The sequence below is a fragment of the Oncorhynchus masou genome, unplaced genomic scaffold (assembly GCF_036934945.1).
Source record: "Oncorhynchus masou masou isolate Uvic2021 unplaced genomic scaffold, UVic_Omas_1.1 unplaced_scaffold_33___fragment_6___debris, whole genome shotgun sequence".
NCBI classification, from domain to species: domain Eukaryota; kingdom Metazoa; phylum Chordata; class Actinopteri; order Salmoniformes; family Salmonidae; genus Oncorhynchus; species Oncorhynchus masou.
This window is the reverse complement of record NW_027016549.1, coordinates 298,560-323,342: the sequence shown is the minus strand read 5'-3', so window position 1 is coordinate 323,342 and position 24,783 is coordinate 298,560. Positions and strand designations below refer to the sequence as shown.

At 43.2% G+C, this 24,783-nt stretch overlaps 1 protein-coding gene across 1 annotated transcript in view; it reads left to right on the top strand.

Annotated features, from left to right (window-relative positions):
- Nucleotides 1-24,783, top strand: part of LOC135538744 (SH3 and multiple ankyrin repeat domains protein 3-like) — a 245,766-nt gene that overhangs the window by 43,466 nt on the left and 177,517 nt on the right. Inside the window, exons 2-3 of the mRNA XM_064964649.1 lie at nt 2,593-2,796; nt 9,125-9,196. Of these exons, the coding sequence (XP_064820721.1) occupies nt 2,593-2,796; nt 9,125-9,196 (276 nt within the window). The remainder of the gene's footprint in view (nt 1-2,592; nt 2,797-9,124; nt 9,197-24,783) is intronic.

The window sequence follows — 24,783 nt, the reverse complement described above, 5'->3', positions numbered from 1 at the left end:
GGTTAGCAGATGGGGAGAAGAGGAAGAGAGGGTAAGGATGGAGAGGAGCGAGAGAGGAGTGTTAGCTGCACAAGACAGTTGACAGAGAAGGCAGACTTTACTGCATATGAAGAAGGGAGGAAACAGAAAGAAGAGCGGGAAAAGCTATTTGGATGAAAAGGAAACTGTAAGAGAAGAAAGGGCGCTGAAGGTCTGTCCAGCCTCAGTGTAGACAACAATGGTACTGAGAATGCTATGGTGTTTCACACCAGACAGTGGGGAGCATCATGACTCTACTTATCGGTTTTTATTGATAGCTCTGCCATATTTTTGGACCATAACTTGGTCACAGCATCCATATAATGGTTTGTGTTTCCCCTCCTGGGGAGATAGATATCCATCTGCAGGATTTTAGCTCTAGGGAGGATCCTCAAGACCTTGATTAGCTGAACCAGGTCTTAGAATACTCCTTGCTTCAGCCAAACGATACGCCAAGCTCATGGATGTTAGTTTCTTCTCCGCATTGAGCCTGGACCTCCCCGACAATTCTAAAATGCAAACACATTCTAACCATTCTGATTGGTCCCAAAAAACGATGGGTTGGGCCAGAGCCAAAACACACGTGGGTGAAGAAGCGTTTTGAAAGAACATCATTGCCTTTGATACTTTTGTACGACACCCCTCCATTTGACATCACCACAAACAACTTCAACGATGGCAGTCTCAGACTGAAACACTGTATGTAGCTGACATAGAGCAGTGGAAGAAGTCCGTTTGATTTGTCAGGAAGTATTCCATAGCTGGAGCAGTAAACAATTGTGGCATTTTACGCAGACTAAATGCAGCTGTGGACAATGGTCTGAATCAACTACAGCCTACAGCCAAGTAGGGCATACAGCCAAGTAGGGCCTTAATTGAAGAATATGTTAGGTTGTAAAGTTTTCAGGGTAAGATTCTATAGCAGAGCCTTATCACAGCAATCAGCATCATTGGTAAGTTTGTGTTGAAAACAACCCCAGCAACCTCCATGGCAGCCTCATTTTTCTCTCTCTCTCTCTTTCTCTCTTTCTCTCTTTCTCTCTCTCTCTCTTTCTTTCTTTCTTTCTTTCTTTTCCGTCAATGTTTTCTCTCCCTGTGTCCTGTAAAATAAAGTAAACTCCAGTCTTTCTCCAAGGTAAGAGGGAGTTGGTTTCAAAGCTGTATTTGATGTCAGTTTTGTAGGGTTTGGAGAAAAACAAATTATTTTCTCTGAGCAAGCAAATGGCAGAAGAGGAGTCCCTGAAGAGGGAATGACAGTGTTTGTGATAAGATCTGTGTGTGTGTGTGTGTGTGTGTGCGCATTGTTTAATTGTACAGTGAACGACAGAGTAGAGACAGTGGGAGGATGGTGATGCTGCTGCTATGTGGTTTTGATACTGGTGTCTTATAGTTGAGGTGTTGGTGATATGATGGTGATGTTATCACTGTACACACAGAGCTGTGCTGGCTTTGTTCTATGTTTGTGTATTGACATGGGGCTGTACTTGTGGTGTACTGATGGGAGGTAACAGATGTTCTGTGGTTGTGGTGTACTGATGGGAGGTAACAGATGTTCTGTGGTTGTGGTGTACTGATGGGAGGTAACAGATGTTCTGTGGTTGTGGTGTACTGATGGGAGGTAACAGATGTTCTGTGGTTGTGGTGTACTGATGGGAGGTAACAGATGTTCTGTGGTTGTGGTGTACTGATGGGAGGTAACAGATGTTCTGTGGTTGTGGTGTACTGATGGGAGGTAACAGATGTTCTGTGGTTGGATGCTTGTGTATTGATGTTGCAGTGATGTATTGGATTGATTTACCGCTGGTGGGGTGTATCCACCTCCTGAAAACAGTTTTTGCTCTCTCTCTCTCCCTCTCTTCTCTCTCCCTTCTTTCCCTTCTCTCTGAAATCTTTCAGTGTTTTCTGTATAGCTCAGCGCTCCAAAATGTGGTAACTAGAAGGAGGTGTTTTACCAACACTGTAGGTCTCCCTTAACATGTTTTATGTTATGTACAGTATATAAAATGTATGGTTTTAATGTTATAGTATGATTAGGAATAAACCCTATACAGTGTGCATGAATAGATGGACTGCTGATCAGATGGTCACTGATGATCATATCCTGAATACTCTATGGCATAGCTGGCTTCAGTCCTGTTCCTGAGCCAGACACTTAACCTCAATACCTCTGGGTAGCATTGAGAGCATGCATCATGATGTATCATTTAAATGTTAAGATATGCTAGGGGCCTGAGATGGGAGAGCCTATGCCAGTGTTTAATCTGACTTCCTGAGTCTAGTGCTGCAAGCTCTTATCTGGTCAAGGGTTTCTAGCACCACCCTTTTGAGTGTTCTCTATGGCAGGAAATCATTGATCAATGATTTGATAACTGTGTGAATTATTTAGTTCATTATATAGGTATGTGCATGATCTCCCTCTCCCTCTATCTCTCTCTCTGTACTGCAGTCTGTAAGGTGGTGTGAGGGTTGCACTGGGATTGTGTGTGTGTTTTAATTTGTTTAGGTATTCACACACTGCATTATTAACCTCTCCTAACTCATAACTGTCCCCTGCTCTCTCCTCTCTCCCTTCAGAAATGTATGAAGTTCGACGTGGACGCTCCTATCTGGTTATCTAAGCAGCATATCCTGTGTACTCTGAACCAGAGCCTGAAGGACGTGCTGAACTACGGCCTCTTCCAGCCAGCTCACAATGGAAAGGCTGGCAAGTTCCTGGATGAAGAGAGGCAGCTGAAGGAATACCCACTCCCTTCTGCTACACCTGTACCATACCTGGAGGTAGACCTGCCCCCTCTCTCATTAACATCCTATGTTTCTATGTGTGTGTTAAGGTCTATTTAATATGTGTTGTATGTGGATGTTTGTTTATGTGTGTGTGAGTGTGTGTTCTCTGTCCTGTTGCTGTCATGGTGTTTTTTGTTGTTGTTCTAGTTTATTGGGTTCATCAGCTTTAATATTTCAGATAGATTGTGGCTTCCATCAATGTAATTGTCTGCATCATTTCCAATCCCCCATATGTTTTGTTTCCCCTAACCCTACCACCCCTCCCGTAATTGGAGTAAACTAATGGACAACAACACTTAGGCTTCTACTTCCACCTTACACATACTGTATACATTTACGGACATAATATAATTTACAATATTTATCTTTTGTTTGTTTTTAGTCCCATCCTTCAGCTACCCTCAACCCCTTTCACATATCTCTGAAGACCATTCAGTTTCATTCTATTTGCCATTTTCAACTGTGCTGTGAACAAAAGTTCTGAAACTTTCCATTCTCATAGGTTCAACAGATTGTAAATCCAAGATAAACTTTTTTTCTCAGATTATTACTATATCATTGATAGGGCGGCAGTGTAGCCTAGTGGTTAGAGCATTGGACTAGTAACCGAAAGGTTGCAAGTTCAAATCCCCTGAACAGGCAGTTAACCCACTGTTCCTAGGCTGTCATTGAAAATAAGAATTTGTTCTTTAACTGACTTGCCTAGTAAAATAAAGGTAAAATAAAATAAAAAATTGACTATGACTTCTCAAATCACCCAGCAGAGTTAGCTGCAGGTAAATCTTACAATTCTTCAGCCCTTCTTGAACCTGTGACCAAAAACAAGCTACATATGGACAGTACCAAAACAAATGATCAAGTGATTCTGTCTCTTTGCAGTAAAATCTATAGAGATGGGATGGTTGTATCCCCATATAAATAGCATTCTGTTGGTTGCAAAAATTGTGTATAATAATTTAAATTGAAAAAGTTTTGAGTTCAGCGTCGTTATGTTTATCAGTTGTTACCATGTGCCATGGAATCGGTACACCGAAAATCTCTTCCCAATTATTCTACATGGGACAGCTGTCAATTTGTTGGTCCTTAAATGAAACTGGTATACTTTTTTATTCAGCACAATTTTCTTTAACCAATTATGGTATTTAATGCAGGGCCGACAGACAAGTTGCTTACTTTCTCCCCCTTCCACTTACCTCTTCCATTTTTGCGGTAATACTGCAATTTGTTGGTTGTAATTTTGGGGAGAGCTGACATTTCCATATATTTTGGTTCGCTACATGTGTGACATAACTCCACCAGTCTTATTTATGATATAATTTACAAATATTATACATCTTTTTATATTATTTTTTATGCAAAATGTTGTTGTTTTTAAAATCAATTAGTATATTTGAGTTCAACCATAATATTTGTTTTCTGGTGGATTAAACTGAAGTTGAAACCAACTTTCTATGGATATTTTTTAAAATAACGATATTTTGAACATTATTTAATTTTCAAATATCCGTAAGTGAGAGGTTGTAATCTGAATAAAGATAAAAAGGCCATTCTTGAACGTGGGGTGAGACATTCTTACTAATCTGCTAGAAATCCAGTTCAGATTTAAGTATAACTTTTCTAAAACTTTAGCAAGAGGTCTAATGCTTTAATACTTAATCATTTTTGCCCTCTGAATTATTCATTATATAAATAGGCCTATTTAATTTTATCTGGCTCACTGTTCCAGATAAAATTGATTATTTCTTGCTAATATAATTTTAAAAACAAGTCGGTAGGTAAGGCCATAAGCAAATGGGTAAACTGGGATATGACTAAAGAGTTAAACAGGGTGATTTCTCACAAATAGAAAGGTATTTTCCTTTCCATGGTAGCAAGATCTTATCCATTTTTGCAAATGTTTTATTAAAATGTATTGTACTAAGCCACTTGAAATATTTGTTTGATCTGATCTAAAATTTGGATGGCCATAATAAATAGATATGCCAATAGTGGACAACCTTGTTTTACTCCCCAAGACAGTTTAATACTTTCTGAGAAGAAGCCATTATTTACTGTTTTACACCTATGGTTACTATACATAACTTTAACCCATTGTATAAGATACAGTGCCTTTGGAAAGTACATAGACCTCTTGACTTTTTTGACATTTTGTTACATAACAGCCTTATTCTAAAATTGATTACATTTTTTAAAAAGTCCTCAGTAATCTCCACACAATACCCCATAATGACAAAACAAAAACAGTTTTTTAGACATTTTAGCAAATGTATTAAAAATAAAAATATAAATACCATATTTACTTAAGTATTCAGACCTTTTGCTATGAGACTCGAAATTGAGCTCAGGTTCATCCTGTTTCCATTGGTCATCCTTGAGATATTGCTACTTGATTGGAGTCCACCTGTGCTAAATTCAATTAATTGGACATGATTTGGAAAGGCACACAACTGTCTATATAAGGTCCCACAGTTGACAGTGCATGTCAGAGCAAAAACAAAGCCATGAGGGCAAAGGAATTGTCCATAGCTCTCCGAGACAGGATTGCGTCGAAGCACAGATCTGGGGAAGGGTACCAAAACATTTCTGCAGCGTTGAAGGTCCCAAATAACACAGTGGCCTCCATCATTCTTAAATGGAAGATGTTTGGAACCACCAAGACTCTTCCTAGAGCCTGTCCGTCCAGCCAAACTGAGCAATCGGGGGAGCCCGCTTGGAGTTTGCCAAAAGGCACCTAAAGTCTCTCAGACCATGAGAAACAAGATTCTCTGGTCTGATGAAACCAATATTGAACTCTTTGGCCTGAATTCCAAGTGTCACGTCTGGAGGAAACCTGGCACCATCCCCTACAGTGAAGCTTGGTGGTGTCAGCATCATGCTGTGGGGATGTTTTTCAGCGGCAGGGACTGGGAGACTAGTCAGGATCGAAGCAAAGATGAACGGAGCAAAGTAAAGAGAGATCCTTGATGAAAACCTGCTCCAGAGCGCTCAGGACGTCAGACTGGGGTGAAGGTACACCTTCCAACAGGAGAACGAACCTAAGCACACAGTCAAGACAACGCAGGAGTGGCTTCGGGACAAGTTTCTGAATTTCCTTAGGTGGCCCAGCAAGAGCCTGGACTTGAACCCAATCTAACCTGATAGAGTTTGAAAGGATATGCAGAGAAGAATAGTAAAAACTCCCCAAATAGAGGTGTGCCAAGCTTGTAGTGTCATACCCAAGAATACTCGAGGCTGTAATCACTGCCAAATGTGCTTCAACAAAGTACTGAGTAAAGGGTCTGAATATTTATGCAAATGTGAAATTTCATTTTTTTTAAATAAATTTGCCAAAGTCTGGGGTATTGCGTGTAGATTGAGGTACATTTAAAAAAAATCGAATTAGAATGTCTATAACGTAAAAAAATGTGGAAAAAGTCAAGGGGTCTGAATACTTTCTGAAGGCACTGTATTCTCCAACATTTAAATATTCCAGGCATTTATATATAAATTCCAGTTGTACTTTGGCAAAAGCCTTTTCAAAGTCAGCTATGAATGCCTGGTCTGGTTTCCCAGATTTTTCTTAGTGTTTTATTGTTTCAGATACTTGTCTTATATTATCTCCAGTGTATCCTCCATGTAAAAAAACCTGTCTGATTAGGATGAATAATATCTGACAATACCTTTTTAAATTCTATGCGCGGTGCATTTTGCTATAATTTTTGCATCACAACACTGTAAGGGGCCTCACACTTTTTTTATGGACTGGATCTTTATATTTACCACTTGGGTCCTGTTTCAGTAAAAATGAAATCAGACTTTCTTGTTGAGTATCTGATAATCTACCATTATTATAGGAGTGGTTGAAAAAAGGATTGGTATCCCTCAATAGGTATGCCATCCAGCCCTGCAGGTTTCCCAAACTTAAAGGCTTTAACTGCATCAAGAAGTTCCTCCTCTGTAACTTGGCATTCACATTAGTCTTATTGTACAGCTGTTCATTTTACATTATTAATAGAAAAAAATCCTTACAATTAACTTTGGTTCATTGTGTTGCTGTCGTATGCCTTCTCCCCCGAGAGAACACTAGGAGATTAATGTCACCTGTCAATTATTCAATTATCCAGTCTGCTCTGTGAGTAAGATGTGTTCATAATATATGTGTGAAACTCAGCAGCGATAATCACACTCTGACAGCAGTGTTCCCAGCTCCCAGCTGTCATCTCTAGCAGTTATTTGTAGCCTGTGTCGATCATGGTTTGTGATCATATAGAAACTCAGCCAATGTGATGTTTTTACAGTCAATAGAGTAAACATCGTTAGATCTCTCTCAAAATTCTGGAGTGAGGGAGAGCCATAAATACATAGATACATAGCTCAGTAGAGTGCACTCCAACCTTTTGCAGTGAATGATTTTATAATATCCATTGCTTGATTTATTAAAAGTCAGCCGACATTGTTTAAATACAAAATTTTCCTTTCCTATTGGCTTTGAAAATGTAATTTTCTTATCAGCAAAGTGCTCTGTTTCTCCCTAAATACAGATAGATTGTTTTCTCCAGGTGTTATGGATTCAGCAACAGTAGATGATGTTGTTATTGCAGGTAGTTGCATCATGTTCAGGTAGCAGAATGTCTGCAGGTAAATCCTTGATGCACGTAGAATAGGACTGAAGTCGGCCTTGTCTCAATTGGATTTGCTCAACTCCTGCGTCCTCTGTCCTCCATCCTCTCTGAACCTCCTTTTGATAAAGGTCAAAGGTAGTTGAGGAGAGGCGGCGAAGAGAGTGGAAACGAGACGAAAATGCGCATGTATGAAATTAGACTCCTCCAATCGTGTGCCAGCAGGCTAATTATGTTTACAGGGTGGAATCCCAAAATACATGTATGAACTGATAAAACAAATGTAATTAGTTGTGCAAGACATTTTATAGGTAAAAGGATAAGTAGTTTATGGTTTTTACAATAGACGATTCAAAGGGGGTGTGGCAGATTTCTAAATTTGTCCGTTAAGGACTCTCGTAGGATACACTTGTACTTCCTCGCCAAAAGGAGGTTATTGAGGAGAGGAGGAACTTCTTCCATTTAAATGCTAAAGAATTGACACTCTCCTCGACCACTTATCGGTTTCTGGGTAACGGAAGAGAGACGACGGAGAAGAGGACACATTGGCCAGAATGATGATGTTTAGAAGCCCAAGGGATTTACTGTGTCTTGATAATTAGTTATTTGAAGTGTTCAATTCCTCCCACGTAATGTATACCTTCCCAATTTGTAACAACAAACCCTCATACTACCATGGACTACCAAAAAATGTCTTGCTTCCAAGGGCACTGTGCCCTAAAAATAAGAGATAAGTGGTAACAACATCTCTATAGTAGCTATGTGTCTGTGTGTACTGTATGTCAGGCAGTCATAGTTATAGCTTAGTTTAACCCTATAGTCCACAGGGACACTATAGGGCTCAGTGCCACATGAGAGGTCCTGCACATAGACATTAGTCATTAGCTAACAGCCTGTGTGTGTGTGTGTGTGTGTGTGTGTGTGCGTGTGCGTGTGCGTGTGCGTGTGTGTGTGTTCTCTTTAGGAGTGCAAATCTATCAGATTAGTCTTCCCACCCTCAGGGCAGGAGTTTATAGATATGAGTGACAGGTTAGTCCAGCCTCACTACCCTCTGCCCTCCCATAGATTTATACTCCTAAAGCACACACACACACACACACACACACACACACACACACACACACGCACACACGCACACACACAGAGAGCTTTATTTTCATGAAATTTCAGGACTTTTGTACCTAAACCTAATCCTAACATTAACCCCAAAACCCCTAACCATAACCCTAGTCTTAACCTTAACCCCAAAACTCTAAACCTAACCCTTAAGCTTAAAATAGCATTTTAACAAATTCAGGACATGAAAAAAGTTATTGTTTTCCTACCGTGTCAGGACATTTAGGTGAATTGTTAGGACATTGGGGTCCTGATAATGTAGGAAGAAATACACACTCACACACATACACACACAAACACACACACTCACACACATACACACACAAACACACACACTCACACACATACACACACAAACACACACAATCGCCTCCCTCCCAAGGTTGACATGTTTTAGCTACAGTCTGACAGTGTTCAGTGAGACCTGTCTATCAAATCAGTGGTTTGTAACCGGACTAATAAACACTGCTGTTGACAGATTGAGTATGGCAGGCAAGGGATATCTGACTTTTAATCTAGAATTGTTTTATTTACTAACAAACTAGCAGATGAACTAATACAGTGTTATTCCAGTAACCATGTGTTGTCTCTGTGTGTTCCTCTCCCAGTTCCGCTATAAGAGACGTCTCTACACACAGTCCCACCTGGATGACAAGCAGCTCTCCAAACTACACACCAAGGTAAGAACACACACACACACACACACAGGTTTGGAATAGTCGTTCTGAGCTTTTATATATTTGGAGATGTGTGATTTTAATAGAAAAGACACCATACGTGCACATCACATTCTGAGGCGGCAGGCTGTATATATAAGAGAGAAAGAGCAGAGAGAACTGCATGCATTGACATCCCCATAAGAGGGCAGGAGATTTACACTGGTGAGAATGGCCCATCACCAGCTGATTTTTCCTCACTGTGTGTGTGAAGGACCATGGCCATCTGCAACTGAGCGGTCTCTAATGACATTCACGTATTAATGTTGGCTTATTGTTCTGTTTAATATAAATATTCCTGCTGTCATCAATGCTTGCTAAATGACTGCTTTATTGAATAAACAGAATCGGAGCAGGCAGGACAAAGTTGAGCTATGGGACTGTGTGACTCACACATCATATCTGACACAGGCTAGAGCAGGAATGAGCATAGAGACACAGAGATGAAGCGAGAGAGATGGAGCGAGAGAGATGGAGCGAGAGAGATGGAGCGAGAGACGGAGCGAGAGACACAGAGAGAGACACAGAGAGAGACACAGAGAGAGAGATTTAAAGTATGAAAGAGATGGGGAGGGAGGTGGCAAAAACGAAAAAGAAAATGAGTAGAGAGAGAAAACAAGAGGAAAAGTGAGAACGAGAGAAAGAAAGAAAAAGAAAGAGAAAGAGGGAGAAAGAAATAATAGACTCTTTACTGTCACTGCAGCCTTAGTCTATTCTGTCTCTTTCATGTTTAGTAGGGATATAGTGTTTACTGCACACTGACTGCAACTCGCTAGGTGTGGTTGGGATATAGTGTTTACTGCACACTGACTGTAACTAGCTAGGTGTGGTAGGGATATAGTGTCTTACTGCACACTGACTGTAACAAGCTAGGTGTGGTAGGGATATAGTGTCTTACTGCACACTGACTGTAACAAGCTAGGTGTGGTAGGGATATAGTGTCTTACTGCACACTGACTGTAACAAGCTAGGTGTGGTAGGGATATAGTGTTTACTGCACACTGACTGTAACAAGCTAGGTGTGGTAGGGATATAGTGTTTACTGCACACTGACTGTAACAAGCTAGGTGTGGTAGGGATATAGTGTCTTACTGCACACTGACTGTAACTAGCTAGGTGTGGTAGGGATATAGTGTTTACTGCACACTGACTAACTAGCTAGGTGTGGTAGGGATATAGTGTCTTACTGCACACTGACTGTAACTAGCTAGGTGTGGTAGGGATATAGTGTCTTACTGCACACTGACTGTAACTAGCTAGGTGTGGTAGGGATATAGTGTTTACTGCACACTGACTGTAACTAGCTAGGTGTGGTAGGGATATAGTGTCTTACTGCACACTGACTGTAACTAGCTAGGTGTGGTAGGGATATAGTGTTTACTGCACACTGACTGTAACTAGCTAGGTGTGGTAGGGATATAGTGTTTACTGCACACTGACTGTAACTAGCTAGGTGTGGTAGGGATATAGTGTTTACTGCACACTGACTGTAACTAGCTAGGTGTGGTAGGGATATAGTGTCTTACTGCACACTGACTGTAACTAGCTAGGTGTGGTAGGGATATAGTGTCTTACTGCACACTGACTGTAACTAGCTAGGTGTGGTAGGGATATAGTGTCTTACTGCACACTGACTGTAACTAGCTAGGTGTGGTAGGGATATAGTGTCTTACTGCACACTGACTGTAACTAGCTAGGTGTGGTAGGGATATAGTGTCTTACTGCACACTGACTGTAACTAGCTAGGTGTGGTAGGGATATAGTGTTTACTGCACACTGACTGTAACTAGCTAGGTGTGGTAGGGATATAGTGTCTTACTGCACACTGACTGTAACTAGCTAGGTGTGGTAGGGATATAGTGTCTTACTGCACACTGACTGTAACTAGCTAGGTGTGGTAGGGATATAGTGTCTTACTGCACACTGACTGTAACTAGCTAGGTGTGGTAGGGATATAGTGTTTAATGCACACTGACTGTAATCTACTGTATTCAGATGGAATATTCTATTTTCTGGAGTTGCACCTTTTTATAATTCTACAGATAATCCAAAAAGTGGTCATTGGAGTGTTTGGTTTGCTGTTGATATAAGCCAGCAGATCAAACCAAATGACTGTAACTATTGGTGTGGTATATAGTGTTTACTGCACTGACTGTAACTAGCACTAGCCGGATATATGTTTAACACTGTAACTAGTAGACTGTCAGTAGGGATATAGTGTTTACTGCACACTGACTGTAACAGTGCAGTTTCAAAAAATACGGATAAGGTCTCCAGCACTAGATTACTCTGAGACGGGGTTGGTTTCATGATCTCAACTCAATGTTCTCAGTCAAACTAATCCCCCATTCACAGTGACCTGCTGGGTGAGTTATTAACTGTATTGACTGGTGTCTTACTGGACACTGACTGTAACCATGCCTAACACACACACACTTACTGCACACTGACTGTAACAGCAGGTGTGGTAGGGACATAGTGTCACTGCACACACACAACTACACACACACACATATAGTGTGCATGTTCAAACACAGACTGTAACACACACACTCTGAGGTCAAACATTGTTTAATTTATAGACACTTGTAAAATGTATATGGCCTAGGGATATATGTCCCACTGCACACTCCTCTGTCTGTAACTAGCTAGGTGTGGTCCCACATAGTGTTTACTGCACACTGACTGTCTCTAGTCTAGGTGTCCCATATCTATATGTCCCACTGCACACTCCTGTCTCTCCCTCTATCTCTGTGGTATTATCTATATGTCCCCACACGTGCACTGACTCTCCCTCTGTCTCTCCCTCTATCTCTCCCATTATCTATATGTCCCACACGTGCACTCTCCCTCTGTCTCTCCCCTGTCTCTCCCATATCTATATGTCCCACTGCACTCTCCCTGTCTCTCCCACTATCTATATGTCCCACACGGATGCACTTACTGCCACTCTGTCTCTGGTAGGGATATTATCTATATGTCCCACACGTGTACTGTAACTATCTATATGTCCCACACATGCACTCTCCCTCTGTCTTCCCTCTGACTCTAACTCCCATTATCTATATAGTGTCCCCACATGCACTCTCCCTCTGTCTCTCCCATTATCTATATGTCCCACACGTGTCTCTCCCTCTGTCTCTCCCACTATCTAGGTGTCCCAGGGATATAGTGTCTTACTGCCCACACTGACTCTAACTAGTCTCTCCCATTGGTATCTATAGTGTCTTACACGTGCACACTGACTGTAACTAGCTCCCGATAAAGTTCTCCCACTTAAATATATTTACTGCACACTGACTGTAACTAGCTATCATGTCCCACACACTATCAAGTGTCTTAAAATGCACAAACTGTAAATTAATAATATATGTCTACTGCACACTGTGTATTTTAGGGATTTGTGTCTTCTCATTTTGTCCGTCTAGCTATGTGTACATATGTGTCTTACTGCACACTTAAGTGGGACTGTAACTAGCTACAATGTGGTAGGGATATAGTGTCCCACTGCACACTGACTGTAACTCCCTAGGTGTTCCCCATATCTATATGTCCCACACATGCACTCTCCCTCTGACTCTCCCACTATCTATATGTCCCACACATGCACTCTCCCTCTCTTCCCTGCACTATATGTCCCACACTGCACTCTCCTAGGTGTGGTCTCTAGTGTCTCCCACTATCTATATGTCCCACACATGACTCTAATCTACTGTATCTCCCAATATTCTATATGTCCCACACTTGCACTCTCCCTCTGTCTCTCCAGATAATGTCCCAAACAGTGCACTCTCCCTCTGTTTCCCTTTGCTCTCTGCCATTTCTATATGTCCCACACATGCACTCTCCCTCTGTCTCTCTCAATCTATATGTCCAAATCGACGTGTCACTCTCCCTCTGTCTTTACTCCCTGACTGTCTCTCCCAAAATAAATTAATAAAAAATCCCAATGTGATTTTCTGGATTTTCTTTCCCTCTGTTGTCCCACTATCTATATGTCCCTATGATGAAAATTACAGGCCTCTCTCTCTTTAAGTCTCTCCCACTATCTATATGGCCGACTAAATGCTCTGTTCCCCACTCTATATGTCCCACATGTGCACTCTCCCTCTGTCTCTCCCATTATCTATATGTCCCACACATGCACTCTCCCTCTGTCTCTCCCATTATCTATATGTCCCACACATGCACTCTCCCTCTATCTCTCCCTCTGTCTCTCCCATTATCTATATGTCCCACATGTGCACTCTCCCTCTGTCTCTCCCACTATCTATATGTCCCACATGTGCACTCTCCCTCTGTCTCTCCCTCTATCTCTCCCATTATCTATATGTCCCACACATGCACTCTCCCTCTGTCTCTCCCACTATCTATATGTCCCACACATGCACTCCCTCCCCCACTATCTATATGTCTCTCCCTCTGTCTCTCCCACTATCTATATGTCCCACACATGCACTCTCCCTCTGTCTCTCCCACTATCTATATGTCCCACTGCATCTATATGTCCCACACATGCACTCCCCTCTGTCTCTCCCACTATCTATATGTCCCACACATGCACTCTCCCTCTGTCTCTCCCTCTGTCTCTCCCACTATCTATATGTCCCACACATGCACTCTCCCTCTCTCTCTCCCACTATCTATATGTCCCACACATGCACTCTCCCTCTGTCTCTCCCATTATCTATATGTCCCACACGTGCACTCTCCCTCTGACTCTCCCACTATCTATATGTCCCACATGTGCACTCTCCCTCTGTCTCTCCCACTATCTACAGTGGGGCAAAAAGGTATTTAGTCAGCCACCAATAAAGTTCTCCCACTTAAAAAGATGAGAGGCCTGTAATTTTCATCATAGGTACACTTCAACTGTGACAGACAAAATGAGAAAAAATAAATTCATAAAAATCCTACAATGTGATTTTCTGGATTTTCTTTTCTCATTTTGTCCATCATAGTTGAAGTGTACCTATGATGAAAATTACAGGCCTCTCTCATCTTTTAAGTGGGAGAACCTGCACAATTGGTGGCTGACTAAATGCTTTTTTGCCCCACTGTATATGTCCCACATGTGCACTCTCCCTCTCTTTCCCATTATCTATATGTCCCACACATGCACTCTCCCTCTGTCTCTCCCACTATCTATATGTCCCACACATGCACTCTCCCTCTGTCTCTCCCATTATCTATATGTCCCACACTTGCACTCTCCCTCTGTCTCTCCCATTATCTATATGTCCCACTCTCCCCTCTGTCTCTCCCATTATCTATATGTCCCACACATGTGCACTCTCCCTCTGTCTCTCCCACTATCTACATGTCCCACACATGCACTCTCCCTAGTCTATCTCTCCCTCTATCTCTCCCACTATCCATATGTCCCACATGCACTCTCCCTCTGTCTCTCCCATTATCTATATGTCCCACACTGCACTCTCCCTCTGTCTCTCCCTCTGTCTCAAAATGAGAAAAAATAAATTATATGTCCCACAATGTGATTTTCTGGATTTCTCTCCCATTATCTATATGTCCCACACATGCACTCTCCCTCTTTAAGTCTCTCCCATTATCTATATGTCCCACACGTATATGTCCCCTTGCACTCTCCCTCTCCCATTATCTATATGTCCCACACATGCACTCTCCCTCTGTCTCTTCCATTATCTATATGTCCCACACATGCACTCTCCCTCTATCTCTCCCATCTATCTACTTATGTCCCACATGTGCACTCTCCCTCTGTCTCTCCCTATGTCTCTCCCACTATCTATATGTCCCACACGTGCACTCTCCCTCTGTCTCTCTCCCTTTTCCTTTTATCTGAGGGCACTGGATGTTTTTAGGGGTTTCTCCAGTAATGGACAGTAGAATGCAGCTCTTTCTTCTGGTAGGACAAAGACAACCCAGTGTGAACACCATCTGATACTAATGTTGAAATCAGCTGGGTTTCTGTATTATGACTGGTTATATGAGACATGGGTTAGTGGACTACTCCTGACTCTTATATGAGGCATGGGGTGGATTTACATTATCTAATATTTCCCACTGATGCATTTATCTCTATCAACATCAGATTTGCAACTTTTCTGTTTACCCATAACCTAATGTGTAAATGTTTTTGGAGGAAAAAGGGGAGGCTTGCAATGTCCAAAGAACACCATCCCAACCATGAAGCACACTATCCAGCATCATGTTGTGGGGGTGCTTTAAGGCAGGAGGGCCTGGTCAACTTCACAAAATAGATGGCATAATGAGAAAGGAAAATTATCTATATATTGTTTCAAGACATCAGTCAGGAAGTTAAAGCTTGGTAGCAAATGGGTCTTCCAAATGGACAATGACCCCAATGCATACTCCCTCAAAGTCTCTCCCAAAATGGCTGAATGTCCAAAATCAAGGTATTGTAGTGGCCAACACAAAGCCCTGACCTCAATCCTACAGAGAATTTGTGGAGAACTGAAAATATGTCCCACAAGGAGGCCTACAAACTTGACTCTCACCCCTCTGTCTCTCCCATTATCTAAAGGCAATGCTCCCAAATACTAATACAGTGTATGTAAACTTCTGACCCACTGGGAATGGGATGGAAGAAATAAAAGCGGGAATAAATCATTCTCTCTACCATTATTCTGGCATTTCACATTCTTAAAATGAAGTGGTGATCCTAACTGACTCCAAGGACAGGGAATTTTTATAGGATTACATGTAATGAATTGTGAAAAACTGAGTTTCAATGTATATAAACTCTGATTTCAACTGTATCTATATGTCCCACAGTTCTGTGCACTCTACCAGGCTCTGTCTATTCCTCCAGAGGTAGCGGTCTCTCCTCAAGTTTACATTTGATATATGTCAGTAGACTGTATTTGAACTAAAAGTGTTGTAATTGTGGAGAGGCTCTCTACTGTCTCTGGGCTTGTGTACTACTGACTGACTGGTTATATGACAGCTGGGCTCTACTGACTCCCATTATCTATATGTCCCACTGACTGACTGGTTATATGACAGCTCTACCTGACTCTGGGCTATCTATAACTGGTTATATGACAGCTCTCCCTACTGACTGACTGGTAATAAGAGCTGGGCTGGTGTGCTACTGACTGGTTATATGACAGCTGGGCTAGTGTACTACTGACTGACTGGTAATAAGAGCTGGGCTGGTGTGCTACTGACTGACTGGTAATAAGAGCTGGGCTAGTGTGCTACTGACTGACTGGTTATATGACAGCTGGGCTAGTGTACTACTGACTGACTGGTAATAAGAGCTGGGCTAGTGTGCTACTGACTGACTGGTAATAAGAGCTGGGCTAGTGTGCTACTCTGACTGGTTATATGACAGCTGGGCTGGTGTGCTACTTGGTTATAATACAGCTGGGCTAGTGTGCTACTGACTGACTGGTTATAAGAGCTAAGGCTCGTGTGCTACTGACTGAATGGTAATAAGAGCTGTCCCAGTGTACTACTGACTCCTGGTTATAAGACAGCTGGGCTCCCATTGACTGGTTATAAGACAGCTGGGCTCCCTACTGACTGACTGGTTATATGACAGCTGGGCTAGTGTGCTACTGACTGACTGGTTATAAGACAGCTGGGCTCACTACTACTGACTGACTCCTTATCTATATGTCCTACATGTGCTACTGACTGACTGGTAATATCCCTCTGTCTACTCCCACTGATCTATAAGAGCCCAGGCTCATGTGCTACTGACTGAATGGTAATAAGAGCTGGGCTAGTGTACTACTGACTGACTGGTTATATGACAGCACACTAGTGTACTCTGACTGACTGGTTATAAGACAGCTATAGTGTGCTACTGACTGACTGGTTATATGACAGCTGGGCTAGTGTGCTACTGACTGACTGGTTATAAGACAGCACAGTGTGCTACTGACTCCCTGGTTATCCCAAAATGTGCTACTGACTGACTGGTTATAAAAGCTGGGCTAGTCCTACTGACATGTGACAGCTGGGCTAGTTACTACTGACTGACTGGTTATAAGACAGCTTTCTACTGACTGACTGGTAATAAGAGCTGGGCTGGTGTACTACTGACTGACTGGTAATAAGAGCTGGGCTAGTGTGCTACTGACTGACTGGTAATATGACAGCTGGGCTAGTGTGCTACTGACTGACTGGTCCCTGGGCTTTGTACTCTGACTGACCCATAAGACAGCTGGGCTCTGTACTCCCACTGACTGGTAATATGACAGCACTCTGTGTACTACTGACTGAAGAGCTGGGCTGGTGTGCTATGACTGGTTATATGACACATGCACTCTGCTCTGACTGACTCTCCCATTATGGGCTATATGTACCACTGACTGACTCTCCCTCTATGAACTACTCTGACTTATCTATATGTCTGACTGGTTATAAGAGCTGCACTCTCCCTCTGGTCTCTCCCATTGGTCTATATGTCAGCTGGGCTAGTGTACAAAGACTGACTGGTCTAAGACAGCTGGGCTAGTGTGCTACTGACTGACTGGTTATATGACAGCTGGGCTCTCCCATGACTATTATAAGAGCTGGGCTTGTGTCCCACTGACTGACTGGTTATAAGAGCTCTATCTCTCCTGACTGGTTATAAGACAGCTGGGCTATGTCCCACACTGACTGGTCCCTCTGTCTCTCCTGACTGGTTATCTATATGGGCCCACAATGACTGACTGGTTATATGACAGCTGGGCTAGTGTGCTACTGACTGACTGGTTATATGACAGCTGGGCTGTGTGCTACTGACTTATGGTTATATGACAGCTGGGCTAGTGTGCTACTGACTGACTGGTTATATGACAGCTGGGCTGGTGTACTACTGACTGACTGGTAATTATCTATAAGAGCTGGGCTGGTGTGCTACCACTGGTTATATCCCACTGGGCTATGCACTCTCCCTCTGTCTCTCCCACTACTGACTGGTATATGTCTGGGCTATGTGCTACTCTGACTGGTTATATGACTCTGGGCCATTATCTGATGATGTCCCACACAACTCTCCCTCTGTCTCTCCCTGACTGGTAATCTGGGCTATGTCCCACTGACTGGTTATGACACTGGGCCCTACTGTCTGACTCCCATTATAAGATCTATATGTCCTACACTGACTGGTTATGTCTCTCCTACTATGAATGGTATAAGTCCCACTAGTGTACTCTGACTGACTGTCTAAGACAGCTGGGCTATGTCCCACTACTGACTGACTGGTTATAAGACAGCTGGGCTCCCTATGTCTCTCCCATGTGCCCACTGACTGACTGGTTATATGACAGCTGGGCTAGTGTCTACTGACTGACTGATTATAAGACAGCTGCACTCTCCCTCTGTCTACCCACTATCTTATATGTCCCTGGGCTATGTGCTACTGACTCCTGGTAATCTGACAGCTGGGCTATGTCTCTCCCACTACTGGTTATATGTCCCACACTGAATGGTACTAAGAGCTGGGCTCTGTCTACTCCTGACTGGTTATAAGACAGCTGGGCTGTAGTGTCTACTGACTGACTGTCTCTAAGACAGCTGGGCTAGTGTGCTACTGACTGACTGGTCATATGACAGCCTCTTTCTGACTGACTTTATAAGACAGCTGGGCTGTGTACAACTGATGTGATGTTATAAGACAGCTGGGCTTCTGTGCTACCTGACTGGTTATATGACAGCTGGGCTTACTGACTGACTGGTTATAAGACAGCTGGGCTAGTGTACTACTGACTGACTGGACAGCTAGTGTACTACTGACTGACTGGTAATAAGAGCTGGGCTGGTGTACTACTGACTGACTGGTAATAATCAGCTGGGCTTGTGCTACTGACTGACTGGTAATATGACAGCTGGGCTAGTGTGACTACTGACTGACTGGTAATAAGAGCTGGGCTGGTGTACTACTGACTGACTGGTTATAAGACAGCTGGGCTAGTGTACTACTGACTGACTGGTTATATGACAGCTGGGCTAGTGTACTTGACTGACTGGTTTATAAGAACTTTCTGGTTGCTACTGACTGACTGGTTATATGACCTGGGCTGGTGTGCTACTGACTGACTGGTTATATGACAGCTAAACTGGTTATGGAGGAATGGTAATAAGAGCTTTGTACTACTGACTGACTGGTTATAAGACAGCTGGGCCCAACTATGACTGACTGGTTATAAGACAGCTGGGCTAGTGTGCTACTGACTGACTGGTTATATGACAGCTGGGCTGTGTGCTACTGACTGACTGGTTATAAGACAGCTGGGCTCAACTGACTGACAGGTTATAAGACAGCTGGGCTAGTGTGCTACTGACTGACTGGTAATATGACAATTATGGGATATAGTTACTACATGACATCAGTCTGGTTAAAGAGCTAAGGCTGGGTCTTCCAAATGACTGACCCCAAGCATACTTCAAAGTTGTGGCAAAATGGCTGAAGGTCAATAAAATCAGGTATTGCTAGTGTAACACAAAGCCTGACCTGGTTATAAGACAGCTGGGCTAGAATTGACTGGATATGACAGCTGGGCTAAAGTGCTACTGACTGACTGGTTATAAGTGCTAGACTGACTGGTTATAAGACAGCTGGGCTACTAACTGACTGACAGCTGGGCTAGTGTGCTACCAGCTGGGCTAGTGTACTACTGACTGACTGGTTATAAGACAGCTTCTAGTGTACTACTGACTGACAATAAGATTGGTACTACTGACTGACTGGTAATAAGAGCTGGGCTAGTGTGCTACTGACTGACTGGTAATATGACAGCTGGGCTAGTGTGCTACTGACTGACTGGTAATAAGAGCTGGGCTGGTGTACTACTGACTGACTGGTAATAAGACAGCTGGGCTAGTGTACTACTGACTGACTGGTAATATGACAGCTGGGCTAGTGTACTACTGACTGACTGGTAATAAGAGCTGGGCTGGTGTGCTACTGACTGACTGGTTATATGACAGCTGGGCTGGTGTGCTACTGACTGACTGGTTATATGACAGCTGGGCTAGTGTACTACTGACTGACTGGTAATAAGAGCTGGGCTAGTGAACTACTGACTGACTGGTTATAAGACAGCTGGGCAAGTGTGCTACTGACTGACTGGTTATTACATGTCTACTGACTGAATGGTAAAAACTGAGTTGGGCTAGTGTACTACTGACTGACTGGTTATAAGACAGCTGGGCTTCTGTACTACTGACTGACTGGTTGTAAGACAGCTGGGCTAGTGTGCTACTGACTGACTGGTTATATGACAGCTGGGCTAGTGTGCTACTGACTGACTGGTTATAAGAGCTGGGCTTGTGTGCTACTGACTGACTGGTTATAAGAGCTGGGCTAGTGTACTACTGACTGACTGGTTATAAGACAGCTGGGCTAGTGTGCTACTGACTGACTGGTAATAAGAGCTGGGCTAGTGTGCTACTGACTGACTGGTAATAAGAGCTGGGCTAGTGTGCTACTGACTGACTGGTTATATGACAGCTGGGCTAGTGTACTACTGACTGACTGGTAATAAGAGCTGGGCTGGTGTGCTACTGACTGACTGGTTATAAGAGCTGGGCTAGTGTGCTACTGACTGACTGGTTATAAGACAGCTGGGCTAGTGTGCTACTGACTGACTGGTTATATGACAGCTGGGCTAGTGTGCTACTGACTGACTGGTTATAAGACAGCTGGGCTAGTGTGCTACTGACTGACTGGTTATAAGACAGCTGGGCTAGTGTGCTGGGCTGGTGTGCTACTGACTGACTGGTTATTAGAGCTGGGCTGGTGTACTACTGACTGACTGGTTATAAGACAGCTGGGCTAGTGTGCTACTGACTGACTGGTTATAAGAGCTGGGCTTGTGTACTACTGACTGACTGGTTATAAGAGCTGGGCTGGTGTGCTACTGACTGACTGGTTATAAGACAGCTGGGCTAGTGTACTACTGACTGACTGGTTATAAGACAGCTGGGCTTGTGTGCTACTGACTGACTGGTTATATGACAGCTGGGCTTGTGTACTACTGACTGACTGGTAATAAGAGCTGGGCTAGTGTACTACTGACTGACTGGTTATAAGACAGCTGGGCTAGTGTACTACTGACTGACTGGTTATATGACAGCTGGGCTTGTGTACTACTGACTGACTGGTAATAAGAGCTGGGCTAGTGTACTACTGACTGACTGGTTATAAGAGCTGGGCTAGTGTGCTACTGACTGACTGGTAATAAGAGCTGGGCTAGTGTACTACTGACCTAATGGTTATATGACAGCTGGGCTGGTGTGCTACTGACTGACTGGTAATATGACAGCTGGGCTAGTGTACTACTGACTGACTGGTTATAAGAGCTAAGGCTCATGTGCTACTGACTGAATGGTAATAAGAGCTGGGCTAGTGTACTACTGACTGACTGGTTATAAGACAGCTGGGCTAGTGTACTACTGACTGACTGGTTATATGACAGCTGGGCTAGTGTGCTACTGACTGACTGGTAATAAGAGCTGGGCTAGTGTGCTACTGACTGACTGGTTATAAGACAGCTGGGCTTGTGTGCTACTGACTGAATGGTTATAAGAGCTGGGCTAGTGAACTACTGACTGACTGGTTATATGACAGCTGGGCTAGTGTGCTACTGACTGACTGGTTATAAGAGCTGGGCTAGTGAACTACTGACTGACTGGTTATAAGACAGCTGGGCTAGTGTACTACTGACTGACTGGTTATAAGAGCTGGGCTGGTGTGCTACTGACTGACTGGTTATATGACAGCTGGGCTTGTGTGCTACTGACTGACTGGTAATAAGAGCTGGGCTAGTGTACTACTGACTGACTGGTTATATGACAGCTGGGCTTGTGTACTACTGACTGACTGGTAATAAGAGCTGGGCTAGTGACTACTGACTGACTGGTTATAAGAGCTGGGCTAGTGTGCTACTGACTGACTGGTAATAAGAGCTGGGCTAGTGTACTACTGACCGAATGGTTATATGACAGCTGGGCTGGTGTGCTACTGTCTGACTGGTTATAAGACAGCTGGGCTAGTGTGCTACTGACTGACTGGTTATAAGAGCTAAGGCTCGTGTGCTACTGACTGAATGGTAATAAGAGCTGGGCTTGTGTGCTACTGACTGACTGGTTATAAGACAGCTGGGCTAGTGTACTACTGACTGACTGGTTATAAGACAGCTGGGCTAGTGTGCTACTGACTGACTGGTAATAAGAGCTGGGCTAGTGTGCTACTGACTGACTGGTTATAAGAGCTGGGCTAGTGTGCTACTGACTGACTGGTTATAAGAGCTGGGCTAGTGAACTACTGACTGACTGGTTATAAGACAGCTGGGCTAGTGTGCTACTGACTGACTGGTTATAAGAGCTGGGCTAGTGTGCTACTGACTGACTGGTTATAAGAGCTGGGCTTGTGTGCTACTGACTGACTGGTTATAAGAGCTAAGGCTCGTGTGCTACTGACTGAATGGTAATAAGAGCTGGGCTAGTGTACTACTGACTGACTGGTTATAAGACAGCTGGGCTAGTGTACTACTGACTGACTGGTTATAAGACAGCTGGGCTAGTGTGCTACTGACTGACTGGTTATAAGACAGCTGGGCTAGTGTGCTACTGACTGACTGGTTATAAGACAGCTGGGCTAGTGTGCTACTGACTGACTGGTTATAAGACAGCTGGGCTAGTGTGCTACTGACTGACTGGTTATAAGACAGCTGGGCTAGTGTGCTACTGACTGACTGGTTATAAGAGCTGGGCTTGTGTGCTACTGACTGACTGGTTATAAGAGCTGGGCTAGTGTGCTACTGACTGACTGGTTATAAGAGCTGGGCTTGTGTGCTACTGACTGACTGGTTATAAGAGCTGGGCTAGTGTACTACTGACTGACTGGTTATAAGACAGCTGGGCTAGTGTACTACTGACTGACTGGTTATAAGAGCTGGGCTTGTGTGCTACTGACTGACTGGTTATAAGAGCTGGGCTAGTGAACTACTGACTGACTGGTTATAAGAGCTGGGCTTGTGTGCTACTGACTGACTGGTAATAAGAGCTGGGCTAGTGTGCTACTGACTGACTGGTTATTAGAGCTGGGCTCGTGTGCTACTGACTGACTGGTTATATGACAGCTGGGCTAGTGTGCTACTGACTGACTGGTTATATGACAGCTGGGCTAGTGTGCTACTGACTGACTGGTTATATGACAGCTGGGCTAGTGTGCTACTGACTGACTGGTTATAAGACTGGGCTACTGGTGGTTATATGACAGCTGGGCTAGTGTGCTACTGACTGACTGGTTGTAAGACAGCTGGGCTAGTGTGCTACTGACTGACTGGTTATAAGACAGCTGGGCTAGTGTGCTACTGACTGACTGGTTATAAGACAGCTGGGCTAGTGTGCTACTGACTGACTGGTTATATGACAGCTGGGCTAGTGTGCTACTGACTGACTGGTTATAAGACAGCTGGGCTAGTGTGCTACTGACTGACTGGTTATATGACAGCTGGGCTCCTGACTGAATTGTTTTTGACAGCTGGGTTATTGAACTACTGACTGATATGTTATGAGCTTTCATCTGAGAGAGTTGGTTCATGCTCTCTAGCCTTGTCCAGGAGAAAGAATCCAGGTGAAACTATTGCTTGCATCCATCTAGTTGTCTCATATCTACGAAGGGGTGACATATTCCCCCTGCATGTAATGTACCAGAGTACTCAATTGATCATCATATTTTATTTTATAAATAACTTTTATACAACAATACTCCCGATTTGAATCTCCAAAGGTCAAGAAGAGTCAACAATATTACAGCTTCCTACTCTGGTATCAGACAATCTCCTCCTCTGGCTGACTGAAATGAAAGGAAAAGGGCCTGCAGCAGCACCTGATCAACATTACTCTACATGATTCACTCATTTAATATAATGTAGGGCAGACAGAGATGTCTCTGTCTATGGTGATACTACCTATTACATCTCATCCACTACGACAGCTGCCTGGGTTATGGGAGGATTCCGCACATATGACTCATCTTATGATTTTACTCACATTCAGATGCTTATTGTGAGTGGTGTCCAAGTAAACCTAAGTATTTTTGTCAGAAATGTCTTTCTCTGGATTTTAGAGCTCGCTACAGGCCTACCAGTTCAGTCATTATATCTTTTTGTAACGTTAACTCTAGATACCAAGTCAAGTTCATTTGTCATATGCACAGGATACACATGGTACACAGTACAATGAAATGCTTATTTGCAGGTTAATTCTCGATAATGCTACGTAATAAGAATAATACAAATGAATAATGAAATAAAATCAGATCAATGGAATAAAAATGCAGTACATTGAACAGAAATATAAATATTGCGAGGCACTTACACAAATTTACATAAGGATATTTCCACAGGTGCAGGGGAGGGGATATGGAGAGCAAAGTGATGAATTGTGCTATAAGTTTTGCAAAAACAGTATGTACAATAGCAGCAGTCATGGATATGTAGTGTGTGTGTGTGTGTGTGTGTGTGTACATACATGTAAGTGTGCCTGTGTGCTAAGGTGCGAGAAGCTGTTAGGCTGTTATTGATGTTAGGCTACACATC